The sequence below is a fragment of the Tamandua tetradactyla genome, chromosome Y, assembly GCF_023851605.1.
Source record: "Tamandua tetradactyla isolate mTamTet1 chromosome Y, mTamTet1.pri, whole genome shotgun sequence".
NCBI lineage: Eukaryota > Metazoa > Chordata > Mammalia > Pilosa > Myrmecophagidae > Tamandua > Tamandua tetradactyla.
This window is the reverse complement of record NC_135354.1, coordinates 15,254,025-15,275,615: the sequence shown is the minus strand read 5'-3', so window position 1 is coordinate 15,275,615 and position 21,591 is coordinate 15,254,025. Positions and strand designations below refer to the sequence as shown.

Here is a 21,591-nt window from a genome sequence, read left to right as displayed (position 1 = left end):
AGGGGGAAGAGTGAAATGAGACGAAATGAAGTGTCAATGGCTGAGAGATTCCAAACAGAGTCGAGAAGTTATCCTTGAGGTTATTCTTACACATTAAAATAGATATCACCTTGTTAGTCAAGATGTAGTGGAGAGGCTGGAGGGAACTGTCTGAAAATGTGGAGCTGTGTTCCAGTAGCCATGTTTCTTGAAGATGACTGTATAATGATATAGCTTTCACAATGTGACTATGTGATTGTGAAAACCTTGTGTCTGATGCTCCTTTTATCTACCTTATCAACAGACGAGTAAAACATATGGAATAAAGATGAATAATAGGGGGAACAAATGTTAAAATAAATTTAATAGATTGAAATGTTAGTGATCAATGAAAGGGAAGGGTAAGGGGTATGGTATATTTGAATTTTTTTCTGTTTTCTTTTTATTTCTTTTTCTGAATGGATGCGTGATGATGAATATGCAACTATGTGATGATATTGTGAATTACTGATTATATATGTAGAACAGAATGATCAAAAGTTAGAATGTTTGTGTTTGTTTGGTGGTTTATTTTTTGGTATTTAATAAATTAAAAAATTAATAATAAAAAAAGATCTAGAGAGGAAACTTCAGCTAATCATACTTACCTGTTGTGCTGGTTTAATGCTATTATGTACCCCAGAAAAGGCCACAGCTGTTTTAATTCAGTCCTGTGGGGGCAGGCCTAGTGTGGGTGTAACTTTTTGATTAGGTTGTTTCGATTGATAGGACTCACCAATTCAAGGTGGGTCTAATCCTTTACTGGAGTCCTTTATGAAGATCCAAGAGAGCAGAGAGAGGTATCCCCAGAGAAGCAAGCAAGGACCCACAGAGGCTGAAAGAGCCGCTGAAGCCAGAACCTGAGAGCAATAAAACCCAGGTGAGAGGGACAAGCAGAAGCCAGCCATGGGCCTTATTACCTGACAGAGAAACTCCAGATGCCAGCAATCTCTTTTCAGAGAAGGTACTCTCCTGCTGATGCCTTAATTGGGACATTTTCATGGCCTTAGAACTGTAAATTTGTAACCTAATAAATCCCCATTCCAAAAACCAAAAAGAGAAAAGAAAAAAAAAACCAAAACAAAACAAAGGCCCCAAGCCCCATAGGTAAAGCACAGGAGAACTGTTAGGCTCTGTGTACACTGCCGTGTCGGCTCCTGTTCGGCAGCAGCAGGGATGGGACTGGTATGACAGCTCCCGGAGCTTAGCAGTCCAGCTTTCCACAGCACCGTGTGTTACGAGGTGGGCAGGCTGCTCTCCTGAGCCATGCCAGGTTGCCAGAACTGAACTTGCACATCAGCCCCCATCCCCGCCAAAGGGAAAGCCTCCCCAGGCCTGGGCCCCCCCCCCCGCCATCCGCCCAGGCCTCAGCCCCTGTGCCTCCACGTACCCGATCGCCGGGAGAAGTGCTGTCATCCAGGTTGTTGAGGGGTTTTCGCGCGGCCAGGGCCCGACAGCGACAGGAGGAGGTTCACCACTTTGTCCAGATCCCCGACGAACATGCGGAACTTGTCAAACTCATTGGGCTTGCAGACGTCCTTGGCGATGGCCTCCACCTCGTCCCCCAGGGCGCCGTTGGCCTGGATGTCCTCCAGCAGGCTCTCCCTGGCTTCCCGCAGCACCTGCAGCTTGCGGCTGATGCTCTCGATGAGCTCCTGCTGTTGGGCAGAGCGTGTGCAAAACGTTCCTTAGTGGAGACCCCTCTGCCATGGCCTGCTCCGCGCCTGCCGTCTGAGCACAAATCCCTGAACCCTGCATGCTCCCACCATAAAGGACTGACAGGTAATGAGACGGAGAAGGATTCCTGCTGCAATTTAAATCATCGGCCTCGAACTTAAAATACAGCTAAACAGGCAGCATCTCGTTCTGGTGGTGTCCTGACAAATCAGGAGCCACAGGGCCCCTCAGCCAAAGGACACTTTCCATGGGAACTATGCGATGCTTTGTGCCTCAGGTTTCCCATTTAAATACTTATATAGACAGAAATTGTTAGGTCTCTGTCTGGGACTAAATCTCATGATCAAAACTGTATGCCTTTTGCATATAATTAGCAATTAAGAACTAAGACAAATCAAAGTATGTCAATGAACTTAAAAGACAGTCTATTCTAACTTACTGATTTCAATGTGAACAAAATGAAACAAAGAATGAAAAGGCATCGGTTTTTCTCCTAGGCCGGCTCACCAGGGCCCCTGGAGCAACCCTTCTGCCCCTGCAGCCGAACCGTGGCTCCTCGGGTCTGGGACCTTCATAGCTCCCTTGGGGAGCGCCTGGACGTGGGAAGGAAAGTTTAGATACCGCTCAGGGCTCTCAAACAAAATGAGCCTACACAGTTCATGTGTGTGAAGTTCGGTTAGGAGTTTTAAAGCTCCCTGTGCTGGGACAAGCAGCATGGTTTTGTACAAAGGGCACCCTCCAAGACAAACCCTGTCCCCTAGGGCGAAGGCCGGGGTTCTCACCTGGGTCAGTGCTCCAGGACAGGGCGCCCTGGCATGCAACAGGGTGACAGGAGCCTGTCTCTGGGGCTGACGTGGAGAGTTAATGAAACTGAGTATGTAAAGTACTTGGCCCACTAAGTGCCTGGTCCCTTGAGCGCTGGAGCCGCAGGCCGAGAGGCCATTGGCCTGATGGCAGTGTGGCCAGTCCCACCGCAACAGGGGAGCAGGAGCAGTAGAGAGGAGGAGACCAGGCCCCACAGCAGGCCCGCGGCCATGGGCTGGGCTGAGCTCGGAGCAGCGGCCAGGCTGGGTAAAGAGGATCTCCCTGCATGAAGCAAGCAGCGCCTCCCCCTGCCCCGTCGGAGAGGTCTGGGCTCTCCCAGGGGCGCGACCCCCTGGGGCTCAGCAGTTCCGCATGCCCCGCCCAGTTGCCACCATGTACCTGCCTTGCCCTGGGTCACGGGGAATGCAGACAATGCTTGGCTTTCCCAGGTCTGCTTCTCGCTGCTCAGGATGTCAAGACATTTCCCCCCCTTACTAATTAAGGCGGTACGTGTCTACAATTGTGGCTTTTGTATTTCCTCTCACAGCGTGGGTGTGCACATTAATATAGTTTAAATCAACGTTAAACCCCACAGCCGAGAATGTGGCTGCAGTTTAGATCTTAATTACTTGAGTTTTAGGATAGAAGAATTGGGGATGGAGAACTTTCCAAATTCTTACCCAGTTCCACTCCTAACCTTACAGAAGGCTTGAAGCAATTCTGATAACTGTGGCTATACAGTTGGTACTCACTAATTTTTCAGTTGTTTCATTTTTCCCCCTGGTAAATTAATTGATTAATCAATTATTGCAATTAATATTTTATATCCCTGCATGAAGACGTGACTTGAAGACTGACCTCCCCTGCACTAACTTGAAACTGGGGACCCTGGGAAGACTTCAAATTACTTCACTGATATGGCCCATTATTTAGCTTTGCAAAAATTTAAAAAATTTTTTCCTTTTATCATCTAAACATCCTAACACCTTTCCCTTTTAGTCACTTTCAGATACACGTTTCGGTACTACTCATTGTACACAATGCCAGGCTACCAGCACTGCCACCCATTACCAAAACATTTTCTTCATTCCAAACAGGAACCTGTACATTTTAAGCCTTACTTTCCCACTCCCTACCCCATCTCCTCGTAACCTAATTCTTGATTTTGACTTTTTAAGTTTGTTTATTCTAATTGTTCTGTTTCAGTGAGAGCATACAATATTTTTTCTGTAAGCTTATAACAAAAACATTTCCCCCTTATTCCTGAAAGATTCAATTTATAAGTAGCAGACATTGGTTTTCACAGATTTTGAGAAAAGACACAGCCCAAGGCTGCACACACATCCACAACTGTGGCAGCAGGGACATTCCAGAAGGCCTCAGCCAATCCTGGACAGGTTGGGTCTCATAGCTGGGGGACCACCTCTTCTCACCACCAAAGGCCCACGCACCTAGACATTCCCTTCAAGCGTCTTCCTTTGGGCTCTATATCCAGCCATGGGTTTGAAGGAAACCTGATTCCTCACCAATTCCAAACTCAAACCCATCAGCACTTTTAAGTTCTCCAGAGAAATCCTCATCACTCAACCTGATCATTTTCTTTTCTGGACCTGGTTCCCTCAGCCGCCCCAGTTATAAAAACATAGTTAGCCTTCCTAGCTTATTACGTCCCTATGGGCCACCATAATTTTCTCACGTCCCCGTAAGAGCATCACTCTCTTGCCTGCCCTCCCTCTTTCCCTAAATTGGATGGTGGCCTGACTTGGCACCCGGCTCCTCTGAGAACCTGTGCACCCCGGCATGCTGGGACCAGGCCTGTCTCGGAAGAGCCAGCCTACACAGGGCTGGGGGCTGTGGTACACAGGGCATAAAACCACTAGGTGGTGGCAAGAAGCTGCCAATGACATCCTCAGCCATCCACCCCTGCTGTCCCCCACCTCTTACAGGTCTCTGCCCTGCATAAAAGCACGATGTCATCCATTTGAGAATACTGAAAAGGAGAAGAGAGAGCACTGCAGTTGCCTGTTTGTCAAATCAAGCAGGAAAAAAATAGGGTTACAGTGCAGGAAAGTAAAAGTGATTTATAGCATCTGCTATTGTGACATTTCCAAACAGATGCTCATGAACTAAAAGCGTAAGCCTGCTTAGGAAGTTACCACTGGCGGGGGCGGGCGCTGGGCTGTCCAGGGGCAGCGAGCTCACATCTGGAGCCCCATATCTCCTCTGCCCGGCCTTGTGCCCCCTGAAGCAAGTGGATGAAGTACCAGACAGACAGACGTGGGCTTTATCAAGGTGTGCTTTACTAAAACTTATGATATCAGGACAAAAAGGAGGACACAATTGAAAAGAATATGGTTCTTTACCCCTAGCATGTGGCCTAAATTAAAGCTGTCCAAACTGTAACTTTTTCCTGTTTTTATGAGAAAAACCAACATGTTTGATTCTTTGGGGGAAAAAAAAAAAGGAAAGGAAACGAAAAAAAGAAAATGTAACCAGAATAAAGCAAATGGCACCCTGGGCCACGGAGAGGGCCTCTGAAAGCCCCAGGACCCCAATCCTTACTTCTCATTTCCCTGTTCAATGCTTCAAACCAAAAAGCGATCATTTTTTACACTGATCCTTTGTAACTGTGAAGGTGACTGTTCCTTTACACTGCATCATGCTATTTCTTCCAGGACACTTTTCTCCTTTTCAAGCAAAGGTGTTTTTTTTTTAACCACTAAAGTATGAAACAAGTAGACTTTCAGTATAATCCCTTGCAAAGGTCTTGTCAGGAAAAGCAAATTTCAGTCTTTTTCTACAAACCATTTCCACAGCACTAGGTCTACAGAAAACAGCCACTTCTTGCTGGTTCCCTTCCTTTCCCTTTAGCTATTCAGGCAAAATCAAGGACCGGGAGTGAATCCCACATTGTTGTCTGACCCTGACGTTCTCTGGCCATTCCCTTGTTCCTTGTCACTAAATCCTTCCTGTAAAACCAGTTGATGGCCCAGATGTCACAGGTTCCGTCAGCTGACACACTACAGAGATTGACACTTATCTAACAGGACCTCGGCACTGAGAGGAGTGACTCTGTCCCCACCATGACCACCACAGGCACCCACAAATCAGCCCCGAGACTCATTCTGTCCTCTCCTCATCCATGTAGCTCCAGCCGCTGGGCCTCCTGCTTCTGCAGCATTCCAAGCAGGAGCTCTGCACCTGCTGCTCTGTTCCCTGCCAGGCCCTCTCCCCAGAGCTCTCTCTACAACAGCACGTCATTGCCTCTCCCTACTCCCTTACGCTGCTTTAATTTTCTTACCATCCAATGCATTATATCAAGGGTCATCCAACTTTGCCTACAAAGGGCCAGATTGTAAATATTCCAGGTTTTGTGGGTCATAGACTCGCTGTCTCAACGACTCAACACATAAATGAATGAATACGGCCATGCGCCAATAAAACCTTATTTACAAAAGCGGGTGGCAGGCTGGGTTTGGCCTGGAGGCCATAGTGTGCAACGCCCTATTATATATTTATTTGAGTATCTGTTTGCTGTCCATCTCTCCTGGAAGAACACGAGCTCCCTTTTAGAAGAGCTTTATTCTATCTTGTCTACTGCTGTATACTCACATGCCTAAGGGGGCTCGCTCATGAGCTGAGCCTACGCTACCTGCCACTTGGTTTACAAGTACTTTCAGACCCACCGATGACTTCACAATATTCTGGTTGCAGATATTTGAACCTGATATTCAAAAAGGATATGTGACTTGCTGAAGGTCACACAATTAAGCCCACGGGTTTTGTGGGGTAGAAGTTCCTATGTGCTGAACTTCCATTGAAAGAGAATGGTGCTAATCTAGCTCATCTGGCATTGGTCCCTGACATAAAAAGACAGCAAAGAGAACCTGGTCCAAAAAGGGGGAAGAGTGAAATGAGACAAAGTGTCAATGGCTGAGAGATTCCAAACAGAGTCGAGAGGTTATCCTGGAGGTTATTCTTATGCATTAAATAGATATCACCTTCTTGATGTAGTGGAGAGGCCGGAGGGAACTGCCTGAAAATGTACAGCTGTGTTCCAGTAGCCATGTTTCTTGAAGATGATTGTATAATGATAGAGCTTTCACAATGTGCCTGTGTGATTGTGAAAACCTTGTGTCTGATGCTCCTTTTGTCTACCTTGTCGACAGACGAGTAGAACATATGGAATAAAAATAAATAATAGGGGGAACAAATGTTAAAATAAATTTAGTTTGTAATGCTAGTGATCAATGAAAGGGAGGGGTAGAGGTATGGTAGGTATAATTTTTTTTTCTGTTTTCATTTATTTCTTTTTCTGAATGGATGCAAATGTTCTAAGAAATGACCATGATGATTAATATGGTAAGTATAATTTTTTTTTCTGTTTTCATTTTATTTGTTTTTCTGTTGTCTTTTTATTTCTTTTTCTGAATGGATGCAAATGTTCTAAGAAATGATCATGATGATGAACATGCAACTATGTGATGATATTATGAATTACTGATTATATATGTAGAAGGGAATGATCATATGTCAAGAATATTTGTGTTTCTTTCTTGTCATATATATTTTTCTAATTTAAAAAATAAATAAAATAAAAATAAAAAATAAAAAGACACTGGTCCAAGAGTGGAACAGAAGAATTCAGCCCAGAGGGCACAGTCACGAAGCCCCATTTCACTGTCATGCATAAAAGCTGAACCCTAACACCACTTGGACGGCGGGCTGGGCTCAGTGCTGGACATGCACGTGCGGCCACCGGCCACAGCCCTCGGCCCTCACTTCTGGCTCCCTACCTTCTTCACAGACAAGTCGTGGCCCGAGTCACTCCCCGAATACTCTTCGGTCTCCTGCTGCTCCTGCAGGTCCTTCATCTTTATCAGCAGCTCCGCCTTGGGGGCCGACGTGCTATAGTACATGGAGTTGGAGGTCAGGGCCATTGCCGGCGGTGCGCTCAGCTCCTCCTTCCTGGAAAAGGCCAGAGCTCTCATTAGCTGGGCTGCTACGCCTGCACGTGCCCCTCAGGCCTGCTGCCCAGGTTCTGACACGGGAACTGGAGTTCGAATGGGAAGAGGCAGGATGGCAACAGGAAGTCTGCACACAACAAGGTCAATGCTAACTTTTTATCCATCTGGCATCCTTGCCAGATGGATACGTAGAGAGACAGGGGAGTACTGTTTTGGAAAGAGGCAAAAGCAAGAATAAGCAGGACTGAGACTCCAGGTGGTACTCCCTGGGGGACTGGCTTCTACAAGGACGGTATGTGCAGTGCCATGTGGATGTGCCGTTGTCCTGACACCCTCCCACCAGCAGCTGCTGCGGCTGGCTCGTCCTGCCTCTCCTTCTCTGCTTCCTTTCATGGGCACTCTGACCCCCGCCCATGGTGACAGGGTAAGCATGAGTAATAGGGACAATGCGACCATGCCACCTCTGCCATCAAATGATCCAAGGGAAGGTCTAAAGGTGCTATTTACAAACACTAAGAGGTTACTCAGATATAAATTTTAAAAAGCAAGTAACTCTTTTCAAAATACATAGAGTCAACCGAACCCCTGGGGCTGCCTTCCTGCCACACTACAGAGGCTAGACAGACAGCTGTGCTGTGGTGGCCCTGGGCGTGGCAGGGGGGTTAGCGGTGTCCCTGGCCATCACCCACCTCCCCATTGTGACAGACCAAACAGCCCCAGATACTGCCCAATGTGATGTCCCCTGGGGACGCAGCTTCCTGGGTGAGGACTGCTGTCTTGGGGGGCTTCATGATAAACCAAACGGGCCTCAAGACAAGAAAGAACCGTGGGCTTAGAGAAGGCATGTTTCTGTCCTCCTTGGCCTTGAGGTCACCCCCTCCAGAGACAGGGGCCTTCCACCCTTAGCTTCTATTTCAAGAGGATCAAAAAAAAGGCCAATGTGTGACCGTGGGATTGTGAAAACCTTGTGTCAGATGCTCCTTTTATCCAGGGTATGGACAGATGAGTAAAAAATATGGATAAAAATAAATAAATAATGGGGGAACAAAGGGTAAAATTAATTGGGTAAATGGAAATACCAGTGTTCAATGAAAGGGAGGGGTCAGATGTGTAGTTTGTATGAGTATTTTCTTTTTATTTCTTTTTCTGGAGTGATGCAAATGTTCTAAAAAATGATGATGATGATGAACACACAACTCTGTGATGACAGTGTGAGCCACTGATTGTACACCATGTATGGACCGCATGAGTGTGAAGGTTTCTCAATAAAAATATTTTTTTTAAGTTAGAAAAAAAAATGCTAGTGGGGATTATCCTTGAGTGGTGAGAACACAAAAAAACAGGCAAAAATTTGGCTTTTATTTTTCATTCTTATTTCTTTTCCAGAGTAATGCAACTGTTCTAACATTGATTGTGGTGATGCATACACAACTAGGTGATGACACTGTGTGCCACTGATTGTACACTTTGGGTGGTTTGCATGGTTTGTTTGAGGATGTCGCAATACAATTGCAAAATATGCCAAGCACGGGGGTGGCTCTTACGAAAATGTGTGCCCCCAAAAGCAAAAATTAAAACAGACATGCCCCCACTCCTACCCCGCTCTGAAGCCTAATGGCTGCCAGGCAGAATCAGAAGAGCCTGGCGGTGACTCACTTTTCCTCTGCAGTCCTGGGAGAAGGGCCCTTGGGGAGCAGCTTCCTGCGCTGCTGAGCTTCCTCCAGGAGAAGCTCGTCCTTGGGGAAGATCCCCTCCATCAAGTCCATGGTGGTTCTGATTTTCACCCTGGGATCCAGGATGTCGGCCAGCGACTTGTCCTTCCCGACAATCTCCCTGGCCAGCTCCTCGGACTTCAGGTCTTCGACGGTCTTCTCTTTGGCCTTCCCGTAGCTGAGCGTGGGAGGGGGGGCAGCACTGTCCTCTGCGGGGGGCTCGGGCTCGCCGGGGCGGGGCCTGGGCGGGGCCTGAGGCTCGCTGGGGCGGGGCCTGGGCGGGGCCTGAGGCTCGCTGGGGCGGGGCCTGGGCGGGGACTCGGGCTCACTGGGGCGGGGCACGGGCGGGGCCTGAGGCTCGCCGGGGCGGGGCCTGGGCGGGGCCTCGGGCTCGGCGCCCTGCCGGGTGTACACACAGAAGCGGGAGTAGGACTGCTCCGACGTGCTGAGCGTCTTGATCTGGTCTCTCTCCAGCCCGCGGGGCAGGGCGGGCAGCTCCACAGGGCGGGCCAGGCCCTGCCGGCTCTCCTTCTCCGGCTGGCTTTCCAAATGCACGATCTTGATGGGGACCATCTTCACCGTGGTGTTGTTCTCCATCACCCGCTCGATCCTGGAAAGAGAAGGGCCGAGGGCTGAGACACAAGCGCGCTCTGGGCATGGACTTCTGCCGTCCGCCGGCCCTCCCCTGCTCTGACACTCGAGGACTTGGTGGCCCCAGGACGGGAGGGAACCCCTGCCGCCAAACGTCCTTGGGTGATGGGAGGTCGGGGAGACCCCTCCAACCCCCTAACTTTGTCCCCAGTAATCAGCGGTCAGAGCCCCGTCCCATCCTCGATGGTGTCCTGGAGTCTGTGGATGTGCTCCTGCAGTACAGCAAGGGATGGGAGCATGGTTTAATTTTCATTTTGTTTTGCAGCGATAATACAAACTGGAACAAATCCCACAATGTTAAAAGTAGTTTTTAAAGACACAGCGGATAAAGAAGACAGCCCACTGATGAGGAAAAGCACCTCGGGACTAGCAGCAAACACAGGGAGCTGGAGATCGCCCCTCAGAGGTACAGGGTGGAGCACACTTTATGGAGCACGAGAAAAGCCTCTGCGACCTAATTTAAATGCTGCCTTTGTCCCTTAACTGGTGACCCAGGAACAGGATGGTTTCATTTTTGTTTCTAAGGGTTTGGTCTGCAGACTAAAGTGAACTAATTCTGTATTTTCTCCCCTCCCCCTGTAAAATCCATTAAGGGCAGATGTGTTTTATCTAACTGCTCACAGGCAGTTCCCAGCACTCCTTCCTTGTGAGTGAGTAAAAGCCTAACTTGGTGGAAAATACTGTTCAGATATTACTGTGCTTTGAAGCTATTTGTAGCCCAGAAAAGCAGGTTCTTAAACTGAATCCATTCCCGCAGGTACGGACCTATCGTAAGTACGATCTTTGGAACAGGTGATTTCCATTACAGTGTGGCCCACCTCAGTGGGGAGGGGCCCTATGCCTCTTATAAGTCCTTTATAAGCAGAATGGAATTCAGACAGAGAGAAGCCAGGGGAAGCAAGAAGCTGGAGGTCTGGAAGAGAAAAGAGAGGTCAGAAGACTTGTCATACTGCCATGAGACGGAGACCCAGGACCAAGGATCGCCAGCAGCCAGCCCTGGAACAAGTAAGCAATGCCCAGACAATGTTTTATTTGGACTTCCCAGCCTCAAAACCATGAGCTAATAAACTCCCATAGTTTAAGTCAACCCATGATATGCGCTACTTTTGCTTGAGCAGCCAAGGAAACTAAAACAGATAGATACATTAAACTTAAGAAGGAAAACCCTGATATCTTATTAAAGCAAAAACTAACACACACACACGCAAGTCCCTCTCTGCAGTGCCATCACTCCACCCTTAGAAACAATGATCCCTCAGAGACTTGGAAGCAGCCTGGCTTTCTCTCTTCCCTGTCAAAGAGAAAATGTGGCTTTTAGTGAAGGAAAACCTATCAGACTTCCCCACTGAGCTTTTATTCGTGGTTGTTTCTAAGCATTTCAAGGGCCTCTCTATGAAAATTTCCCAGACATCTACTTTAGAAAGTTTGACGAATCTTTTGTTCAAAATAAGCACAAAGACGGTTGATCAGACCTTACCGCAACCCAGTCTCCTTGGTTCCTAATCCAAAGCGGAGGCTGGAAAAGCTGCGGGCCAGCAGTGCCGACACCTGGCCGGCAGCTAAGTGCAGCTCCCCAGGTGAGGTGCCACACCTGTACCCCACCCCACCAAGAGCAAACAACCCAAGCAGCTGTCGGCAGGCCCCTCCCAGCAGGAGCCCTTCAGCCTGCATGCCTCTCACCATCTGATAACTTGCACAACTTCTGAAAGAATCCCAAACATGCCTGCTGCGGCGCCGGGAAGAACCCCATGCAGGTAAGCCTCAGGTGGGGCCACGCGGGCTTCCTCTCCCACCCACTGCCTCCTCGCAGACGGGCTGGCAGGAAAATGTCCCTGGACACACTTTCCAGAGCAACCAATGCACAGCTTTACGACGGGGGGTGGACTCGCTACCGGCTATGCTCACCACTGCATAACGAGAAAAGCCAGTAGAAGTGAAAAGGTTTGCAAGTGAGCTGCCCACGCACAGGACAGGAGGTGACAAATTTTTATTTGGAATGAATGACAACTTTTTATTCAATTTCCTTCAGGGTGGGAACTTTCTCTTTTCTTTTTCTCCAGATCCCTAATGCCTCACTCCCTGCCTGGCTGCAGTGAGCCTGTGTTGCATTCATAAACACTTGGGACCGGGTCAAGGCAGCCACTCTGCAAACCACCTAGCTCTCCAGATCCACCCCGAGGAGAGAAAACCAGAAGGAGGGAAGGGTGAGGAACAGAGGGAGACCAAAAGTCACATGAAGTGCTGAGAAGTCAGGACAAAGAAGGGTGAGTCAGGCCTGGCCCAGCTGCCTTCACCTGATGAAACGTCAACAGTTAACTGTGGTTAAAAATGGGGTCCAGCACTCTTCTTTAGCACGCGCCTCCCATTTATCTCCAGGGTAATGGGACTCAACAGGATTGATGAATGACACATGCCCTGGGGCTGGTAACATTTTCTTCAGTCCTTTAAGAGTGACATCCCCTGCCAGTAACATTCCCAGGGGGCACGAGCCCCGTCCTGGGGAAGAACAGAGAGCACACATATGGTGCCTGCTCCGGATCACTGCTGGAATGGGGCTCTGGAGCGTGAGTGCGTGTGTGTGTGTGCGTGCGCCGTGTGCTGGCACAGCAGGGAGCACTTGTGCAGGGATCATCACAGCCGGACATGCCCATTAAAGCCACATTCTTAAATGGTGCAGCAATAACAGGATACTCACACGGAAAAAGAATGACACGTGGCCCCCACCGTATAGCATTCCATTAAAAAAAACAAAAAAAATATGTTCTTGGTGGTCCCAAACAACCTAGCGGACGGGAATACTCAGTACATGGATGCCAGATACCCCTCAGCATCATTGTCACTGCTTGCTGGAATTCCTCTCAAATTCAAAGAAAACATATAGTGAGAACACTGTATAATGCTCATTTTGTAGCAGGAAAAATGGAAAAGTTCTGTCTGTCTCCTAGAGCCAGCAGGCTGTGCCACTAGACAGCCTGGTCCCTCCAAGGGGCAGGCGGTGCTGAAGCCAGTTCCTGATGTATCCGGAGGAGTGGCTGCCTCATTCACTTGCCAAAATATGATCCTTGCTGCCCACCACACTGTCTCCTCCATGGCTTTTCCTTCCTTTCAGGAGGCAACGTCACCAGTGGAAAGGAAGTTCTAGTGCCACTGACATTTGAATGATGCGAGGCAGAGGTGTGCTCCATGGCTAAGCCATGCTTCTGATGCCCCACAAGGTGAGGTAGGAGGGAGCAGCCCTGCCCATTCCCTGCTGCCTAGTTCCGCAGTTCTGTGTGACGCGGGGCTCTGCGGTAGTGAGATCCATGACAGCTCTCTGGGCTGATGGAAACCTCTGTGGCGCTGCCCAGGGCAGCAGTCAACAGCCCCACGGAGCGCTGAGCACGTGGCGTGTGCTGGAGGGACTAAGGAGCTGCAGCCACTGGATTATACTTTCACCACCTTTCCTTCACACGGCCTCACATGGCCCGTGCCTACCACACTGGATGTTGCATCTCTAGGGCAGAGCTGCTCAACCTCAGCACAACCAAAGCAGGAGCCAGATCACTCTCTGTTGTCGGGGCTGCTCTGGGTGCCTCGGGCAGCTCAGAGCAAATCTGGCCTCCCCCCACCAGCTGCCAGCTGCAGTCCCTCCAGCCCCACCAGGTGCCACAACGAAAAATGTCTCCAGACGTGGACAGCTGTCCCTGGGGCAAACATTCCACCTGCCCCCATTAAAAAGCACTGTGCAGAGGAGATGAAAACCCTCTCACTTTTTCTGTTTGTCAGTTCTCATAGGCATTAAGGGAAGAGTTTTTATATTAAAAAAGTAGAACCATCAGTGCCTTTAATGGGTATTTGCTTGATGAGGTTTGCTGGCTTCTTGACGGCTCATGTCGCTTCCTACCTGAGATCCTGACCATAGCACCCTGGAATGGGACTGATTCTTCTTCATTTAATAAAAATACCAGCTTAGCTTTTTAATGCATAAAGATCTAGGAGAAAAGGAGCATGGAAATACTGGACATTATGCAAGACACCATATTCTCACAAACACTCAGTGCCTAGGTGGGGCTGACTGTGGTTGCAAGTATGGCAAGTGCTGGTCAAATCGACCCTCGTCTCTGCAGGTGCCGGGTGTGGTGGGTATAAAGGGACCACGAGGGGGAGGAGGAAGACTGAGCCACCGACTCAGCTCCCTCTCATGCCCCATGGGAAGAGGCAGCCCCATAGAAAGTGAAATATTCAGCTGCTCATCGTTAGAGCCGCAGACTATCCCTCCATGGAGTGGAAGTGCCTCGAGGAGGAGCAGGGTACTGCTTGCACACAGCCCAGGGAAGAGCTCCTGGAAACCTCCACCTGTAAGGGGGCCACTCCCCGGGGAAGGAAGCCCACAGAACGGGAAGAAGGGATACCACCAGTGCCACGGCACAGTACCTGGTCAAGCTCTCATCCTGGATGAGCAGGGGAGGCTTGTCCGTCAACTTCTGGGGTGCGAACTGTGGCGAAGGGGAGCGGGAGGTCTCCATGGAGGCTGCCGGCAGGTGCTGGTACGTGGATGGTGAGCGCGCGTGCGGCTGTGGGCAGCCCAAGTCCTCATTTAAAGGCTGGCACTCATGTTCCTGCTCACGGGAGGCGGACTTCGGGGCATCCGGGGGTTGGGCACCACTCCGCTTCTCCGCAAAGGCACAGGGGCTTTGGGACAGGGACACACAGCCCAAGCTCACGTCCAGGGGAGGGGGGGACGGAGGCGCGAAGGTTCTGCCGGGGCCGGGCAGCTGGGTATCAACAGGAGCCCCCACGGCGGCAGCGGTGCTGTCTGCGCCCAGGTACCTCCTGGGCTCGCGCCTGGGTGGTGGAGGCCTCTGCGGGGCGGGCCTCTTGGCGAGGGGGGCTGTGCTCACCAGGCAGGCATCAGCTGTGTACCCAGGAGGGGGCTGCGCAGGGCGGTGGCCTTGAGGCCCTGAGCTAGAGGGCGGGGGCGAGTCTGCCAGAGAGTTCTCCTCCAGGGACTGACACTGGCGAGGGAATGCTGCCGCCCTGCCCTGGCCCTCCTGCAGCAGCTTCAGGGTGTCTGGGCTCTGTGAGGTGTCACAGACCGCGGGCTGGCTCTGTCGGTTCCGACTGGGGGGTTCCCGCCTTGCTCCCAGGCTCTCTTCCTGGCTCTGGGCATGTGCTTGTCTGGAGAAGAGAAGACAAGTGAGCAAACCATTCCAGTTTCCAACCTCTCCCTGCACATTCCCAGACCCAGATCTTGTTAATCCCTTTAAGCCATGTTAGGGAATGAAATCCATAAACACTTGGCCACACCTTTTCCCAGAGCAACTCCCACTGTAGGATATGAGGCTACCCGTTGGCAGGTCACGACAGAACCTGAGCTCTTAAAACATGTGCAGACAGACAGGCATGGAAAGACTGGACAGATAAGATAGATTCATAGACAGATGATAGATGGACGGACAGAGTGATAAGGTAAATGTGGCAAATGTTACAAATTTGTAAATGAGGGTACCCACGTTGGGGGTACGCAGGAATTCTCTGAATGGTTTTGTATCACCTTTGCAACTTCCTTTCAGCTTGAAATTATCTCAAAATAAAAAGTTTTCTTTTTAAAAAAACACATCAGAGGCAGTTACACACACACGCACACAAATTGCATCTTTTTGCAAATAAAAACAACATTACAGAAAAATTTTAGAAAATGATATGAATGCTTGGAAAAGTTTTATGTTCTGCTATATGGAAAATATTTACTTCAAGTCACTATGATACTTTTAGGGAAGCACTGGCATCCTAAAAACATGGAGGAAATTGTCATATAGAAAGTGGCAGTACTTTCTACTGTGTGCCACAAATCTATTTATTAATAAAACTTTTAAAGTCAGCAGTGCATTATTAAAATGAGAATATCAGAGGCTACTTCTCTGGGAGCCTGTTGTGACTATCCTCCCTATTTCTGTCATTTGGCACATACATTTGTACTTAGATGCACTCACACATAAACATGCGTACAAAATACCACTCACGAACACCATCCTGCTCAAACTTTTCCAAAAAACTGAGGAAAAAGGAACTTTACCTAACTCAATTTATGAAGCTAAAATCCAGGTAAAGATGCTATAAGAAAGGAAAACGACAGGGCAATCTTGCTAATGAACATGGATGCAAAAATTCTCAATAAAATATCAGCAAATTGAATCCAACAGCACATTAAAAGAATTATACACCATGACCAAGTGGGGTTTATACCAGGAGTGATTCAATGCAAGAAACCAGGAGTGGTTCAATGCAAGAAAATCAATTAATGTAATACAGCACATTAACAAATCAAAAGGGAAAAATTACATGATCATTTCGATTGCTGCTGAAAAAGCATTCAACAAAATTCAGCATCCTTTTCTGATAAAAACACTCCAAAAGACAGGAATCAAAGGTAGCTACCTCAATATGATAAAGGGAATATATGAAAAACTGATAGCCAGCATGGTAATCAGTGGAGAGAGACTGAAAGCTTCCCCCTAAGATCAGGTACAAGATGAGGATGTCCATTGTCATCTAACATTGTGCTAGAAGTTCTAGCTAGAGCAATCAGGCAGAACAAAGAAATAAAAGGCACCCAAATCGGAAAGGAAGAAGTAAAACTCTCATTATTTGCAGATGATAGATGCTATACTTGGAAGATCCTGAGAAATCTACAGCAAAGTTACTCGAGCTAATAAACCAAACTCAGCAAGGCAGTGGAATATAACCTTAGTGTGCAAAAATCAGTAACATTTCTATACACAAGCAATGACCTAGCTGAGGATTCAGTCAAGGCAAAAATTCCATTCAAAATAGCAACTAAAAGAATCAAATACTTAGGAATGAACTTAACTAGGGATGTAAAGGACTTGTACACAGAAAACTCCATAACATTGCTAAAAGAAATCAAAGGAGATCTAAATAGGTGGAAAGATATTTCCTCCTCATGGATAGGAAGGCTAAATATAGTTGTCAATTATCCCCAAATTGATCTACAGATTTAACACAGTACCAATCAAAATTCCAACAATCTACTTTGAAGATTTGGAAAAGCTAACTACCAAATTCATCTGGAAGGTAGAGAGACCCCGAATAGCTAAAAGCACCCTAAAAAAGGAGAACAAAGTGGGAGGATTAACACTCCCTGACTTTAAAACCTATTATAAAGCCACAGTGGTCAAAACAGCATGGTACTGGCACAAAGACAGAACCACTGACCAATGGAATCAAATCGAGAGTGCAGAAATAGACCACCAAATCTATGGTCAACTGATTTTTGACAAGGCCCCCAAATCCTCTGAACTAGGACAAAATAGTCTTTTCAATAACTGGGCATGGAAGAACTGGATATTAATAGCCAAGAGAATGAAAGAGGACCCCTATCTTACACCCTACACAAAAATCAACTCCAAGTGGATCAAACGCCTAAATATAAGAACTAGCACCATAAAGCTTCGAGAAGAAAATGTAGGGTAACATCTTCAAGACCTAATAATAGGAGGTAGCTTCCTAAACTTTACACTCAAAGCCACGCAACAAAAGAATAAATAGATAAATGGAAACTCCTCAAAATCAAATGCTTCTGCACCTCAAAAGACGTTGTCAAAAAGGTGATGAGGCAGCCAACTCAAGGGAAGAAAACATTTGGAAATCATATATCGGACTAAAGTTTGATTTCCTGTCTATACAAAGAAATCACACAACTCAACAACAAAAGGACAAACAACTCAATTATAAAATGGGCTAAAAATATGATAGGCATTTTTCTGAAGAGCAAATACAGATGGCTCAAAAGCATGTGAAGAGATGCTCATTTTCATTGGCTATAAGGGAAATGCAGATCAAGACTATAATAGGATACCACCTCACAACTATAAGAATGGATGCTATTAAACAAACAGGAAACTTTAAATGTTGGAGAGGATGTGGAGAAACTGGGACACTTATGCACTGCTGCTGGGAATGTATAATGGTGCAGCCACTATGGAAGACTGTTTGGCAATTCCTTAGGAAACTAAATATCAAGTTGCCCTATGACCCAGGAATAGCACTACTTGGTATATACCAGAAGAGCTGAAAGCAACGACACAAACAGACATTTGCACACTGATGTTCATAGCAGCATTATTCACAATCGCCAAAAGTTGTAAACAAACCAAATGCCCATCTACAGATGAGTGGATCAACAAAATGTGGTATATACATACGATGGAATATTATGCAGCTGTAAGACAAAATGACATCCTGAAGCACATGACAAGATGGATGAGCCTTGAGGACATAATGCTAAGCAAAATTAGCCAGACACAAAAGGATAAATACTGTATGATTCCATTTTTATGACTAGCATAAAGGTTTAATCAGAGGCTTACAATATATACAGAATATAGGGGACTTAGAGATCCATAGAAAGTAGAGATGGGTAAACTGTTAGTTAATGAAGTTGAATTCCAATGTGAGGGAACAGATCGGAGCAAAGGTGGTTCTCTAGTGGGTCTAGAAGTAATATTACCATATTGAAGGTGAACAAGATTGAAAGGGGTTGTATAGACCTATGTGTCCCACTGATTCACACTAGAAATATGAATGAGTTCTCATAAGAATGACTTCAAAGACATGATTCTTGTATACAGAATGTTTAAGTCCAGGGTACAGGGGGGAACTGCTATTATATGCTATGAGCTATGTTCAAATGGAAACCATCAGCACTACTACAGCAACAGCAGAGGTAAATAATGGGGTGAGGGACGAGAGTTAAGAGGAAATTTAGATTTCCTATTTTGTGAGCGTGTGTTATTGGTTTTCTTTCTCTTGGAAACAATGAAATTATGTACAACTGAGAATGCTGATGGACTGTGGACTTTGGACCTTCTGTATGATGCCTGATGAATGCAGGTGGCTGATGAATACAGGTGGCTGAAGGATGCACTGATGGAGAAGTAGATTGCTGAACAATGGTGTATATTTATGAAAGAAGGTTGTGCTTTTACAAAAAGGAACAAAGTCATGAGACATACAAAAATGTGAATGAACATGTGGGACATTTGGTGAGACAAAATAAGCCAGAAACAAAAGAACAGTGGTATGGTCACCTTTAGAAAATGCTTATAAGGAAACAGGGGCCTAGATTCTAAGCTTTTAGAGTAGACACATTAAGTTGGGAGTGGTGATTAATATTTCGGGATTTTGAGAGGCTGTTTTATATACATATAACTTGATATTAGAGATAAGAATAAAGCCGAACAGGTTGGGGTTAAAGTCATTCAGAACCTAGGGGTAAGGAAGACAGTGTCTGTATTTCAGAACCACACATACTCTTTGAGACCAATGGAAGAAAGGTTTATTTGACCTGGAACTGAAATTTTCTGTACTGCATAATCTAATTCAACCTATCTGTATAGCTTATTTGAACAACTGAAACACAGGGACATAGACTAAGAATAAGAAAGAGGTCCTTTAATCCTGTATAGATTATTGTAATGCCTGGAAACATCCTAGAGCATATTAAGCAGATAATCAAAAAGTATTGGCAAAGTCCCCTGAGGGATGGGAGAAAGAATATGGAACTATTAAACCTTACCATCAGGGAATCCCCTGATATTGTGTCAAACTTTGGGGACACCCAAATCAATAGGCCATGCCCTCGATCATGAAGCTTACTCTTGGGAAGCTGATGTAGGTAGTGGAGAAGCTTATACTACCTATAGGCATGCCTAAGAGTCACTTCTGGAGGACCTCTTTTGTTGCTCAGATGTGGCTCAGTCTCTCTAAGCCCAACTTTGCAAGTGAAATCATTGCACTACGTGGGACAAGACATCCAGGGGTGAAAGTCTCTCTGGTGACATGGGAGATGACTCCCAGGCACCGTGGGATCAACAATTCCATCCTGACCAAAAGAGGAAAAGAAATGTAATTAATTATCAGTGACAGAGAGAGTTCAAATAGAGTTGAGAGGCTACTCTGGAAGATGCTCTTATGCAAGCTTCAGATAGACCTTGCAACCTATCATAACCTGCCAACCCCCAACCAGGACCATTCCAGCAAATCCTAAAGAATACCTTGGCCAATTTATAAGATTCCGCAAGGGTTCCATGCGCTAGAGTAACTTTCCAGAAACCTACAACCTCCAGATGGGTCCCTGGTCCAGATAAGTCCTGAAACTTAGCCCAGCCTCTCCAGAACATCAGATAGTTCTATCTCCCCACTCCATATTAGTGACAGACCCTTCCCATATAAAAAATATAAAATCGCCATAGCCCGAACAACCTTAAAGAGAGGGATGAAAAGATCAAAGGTGATCATGGAGTTATACATAGAAGATAGGATTTAACAAATGAATATGAATCCTGAACCATTACATTGATATCTCTTTTAGTCTCCAGTATTTTAGAGCAGCTAGAAGTAAAAACCTAAAATTGTGAAATTGTAATCCATGTCAAAGTCTGAAATATGTTCTAAAACTAACTGTGGTGCTAGGCTTTGAAATTTATAGCTTTTTTTCATATATGCTGTTTTTCACAAAAAAAATAGAAGAAGAAGAAAAAGTCAATTGTGATGATAAAAAAGCATTTAAGCCCTCTAGCCTCCTATATTCCAGAATAGCTAGAAGGAAAAATTTGAGAGGATCGTATGGTAGCCCATGACAAACTCTGAGATCTCTCCTGTAACCACTTGTTGAAGAGTGCTTTGAAAACTATTGCTTTTTTATTTCTTTGCTTTGTATGCAATATGTTATACTGCACAATAACAAAAGTTAAAAAAAAAAAAACAATACCACTCGCCTCCTCCACGTGCTCGCAGAGGCAAGCAGGCGGGTACCAAGGGAGCTGACAGACAGCACACCCACTGGCGGCCTCTGGACCGTGAGGGTGGGAACAGGGCCGCAAGGAAAAGACCTGGGGAGAGGCCGGATGCCATGCTGCCCAGTAGTATACACTCCAAAGGCAAGAAACCAGTTTGGAAAAACACAAGAATCGAGAAAAAATCCCGTCAACATGACTGTTAATTAAATACCACTGGTGATCTTGGTATGGAGACAAGTCCCAGACAGCCCATCTTGGAACACAAGGTTCCCACACACGAGAGGTGGCGGTTTGATTTCTAGACTGGGTCTGTTTGCCCCATGAGGTCGTTGGCTTCATTCCTTTGGGCCTCAGTTTTCTTCTCCCTGCCTCCAGAGTACAGCTGGCTCCTCCCCATCCAGACTCTCGACTCTTGGCGTTCTCCTGACCTCCCTCCTCTCCAAGCCACAGGCTGCCACAGGGCTTGTCCGTGTCCCCAGTCACGACACTGTTCACTTCGTCCCGTCTCTCCTCAGGGCCAGCGTGAGGGCAGGCAGGGAGCTGGCCCATTTATCCAGTGAGTGGGAGGCAAACAGGCACAACGTGCATGGTACTACATTTTTGGACTGTATGCCTATTAGACATACCAAGGCATCTGATGCTTCCAGTCACTTTGCAGAATGCTAAGAATGGAAGTTGCATTTCTTTCTCTTTTTCTGCAATGCATATAGTTAAATTCTCAGTGAATTAAACTGGCATAGGAACAACCCCAACATAATGGCCTCTATGTATATTTTTGGACTGCTCTGTCATCACTAATAGATTCACCGTTGCTTTGAGAACAGAGTTAGATGAAAAGAGGACACTCAACATGGGTGAACCTTGGAAACGTTTTCAAGGTCCACTCAGGTTGTCACACGTATCAGGAGTTCACTACTTTTCATAGCTGAACAATATTCCATCATATATATATCATATTTTATG

The 21,591-nt window shown here is 46.8% G+C and overlaps 2 protein-coding genes across 7 annotated transcripts; one reads left to right on the top strand and one right to left on the bottom strand.

The window, feature by feature from the left end:
• Window positions 1–1,457: 1,457 nt before the first annotated feature.
• Window positions 1,458–15,070, bottom strand: LOC143672530 (protein Shroom2-like; the record flags this gene model as incomplete). The annotated part of the gene is made up of 5 exons (XM_077147130.1): window positions 14,243–15,070; window positions 9,537–9,788; window positions 9,123–9,419; window positions 7,296–7,467; window positions 1,458–1,676 (listed from the first exon to the last, which is right to left on the bottom strand). Coding segments are annotated over exons 1-5 (1,032 nt in total), but the record flags the coding sequence as incomplete, so codon positions are not given.
• LOC143672556 (uncharacterized) lies at window positions 8,008–13,646 on the top strand. 6 transcript variants are annotated; one of them, XM_077147141.1, is made up of 9 exons: window positions 8,008–8,458; window positions 8,853–9,322; window positions 10,095–10,235; window positions 10,587–10,599; window positions 10,707–10,834; window positions 11,640–11,778; window positions 11,890–12,093; window positions 12,939–13,044; window positions 13,177–13,646. In XM_077147141.1, exons 3-7 carry the CDS (start codon window positions 10,124–10,126, stop codon window positions 11,942–11,944), a joined length of 447 nt encoding a protein of 148 aa, XP_077003256.1. In that variant the 5' UTR covers window positions 8,008–8,458; window positions 8,853–9,322; window positions 10,095–10,123; the 3' UTR covers window positions 11,945–12,093; window positions 12,939–13,044; window positions 13,177–13,646. The 6 variants fall into 6 exon arrangements, 5 of the variants coding, with proteins under 5 accessions (XP_077003256.1, XP_077003259.1, XP_077003258.1 ...); XM_077147143.1 differs by lacking the exons at window positions 8,008–8,458; window positions 8,853–9,322 and adding exons at window positions 9,601–9,941; window positions 11,407–11,583 and having other exon boundaries at window positions 11,679–11,805; XM_077147144.1 differs by lacking the exons at window positions 8,008–8,458; window positions 8,853–9,322; window positions 11,640–11,778 and adding exons at window positions 9,599–9,941; window positions 11,407–11,583.
• Window positions 15,071–21,591: the final 6,521 nt, after the last annotated feature.

What these genes read in the sequence shown, in the direction of transcription:
- LOC143672556 (XM_077147140.1), top strand. An exon ending in AGCAGCCAGCCCTGGAACAA is followed by an intron (nt 10,835 to 11,639) that starts GTAAGCAATGCC and finishes GCCTCCTCGCAG; the next exon opens with ACGGGCTGGCAGGAAAATGT. An exon ending in AGAAGTGAAAAGGTTTGCAA is followed by an intron (nt 11,779 to 11,889) that starts GTGAGCTGCCCA and finishes CTTTTTCTCCAG; the next exon opens with ATCCCTAATGCCTCACTCCC.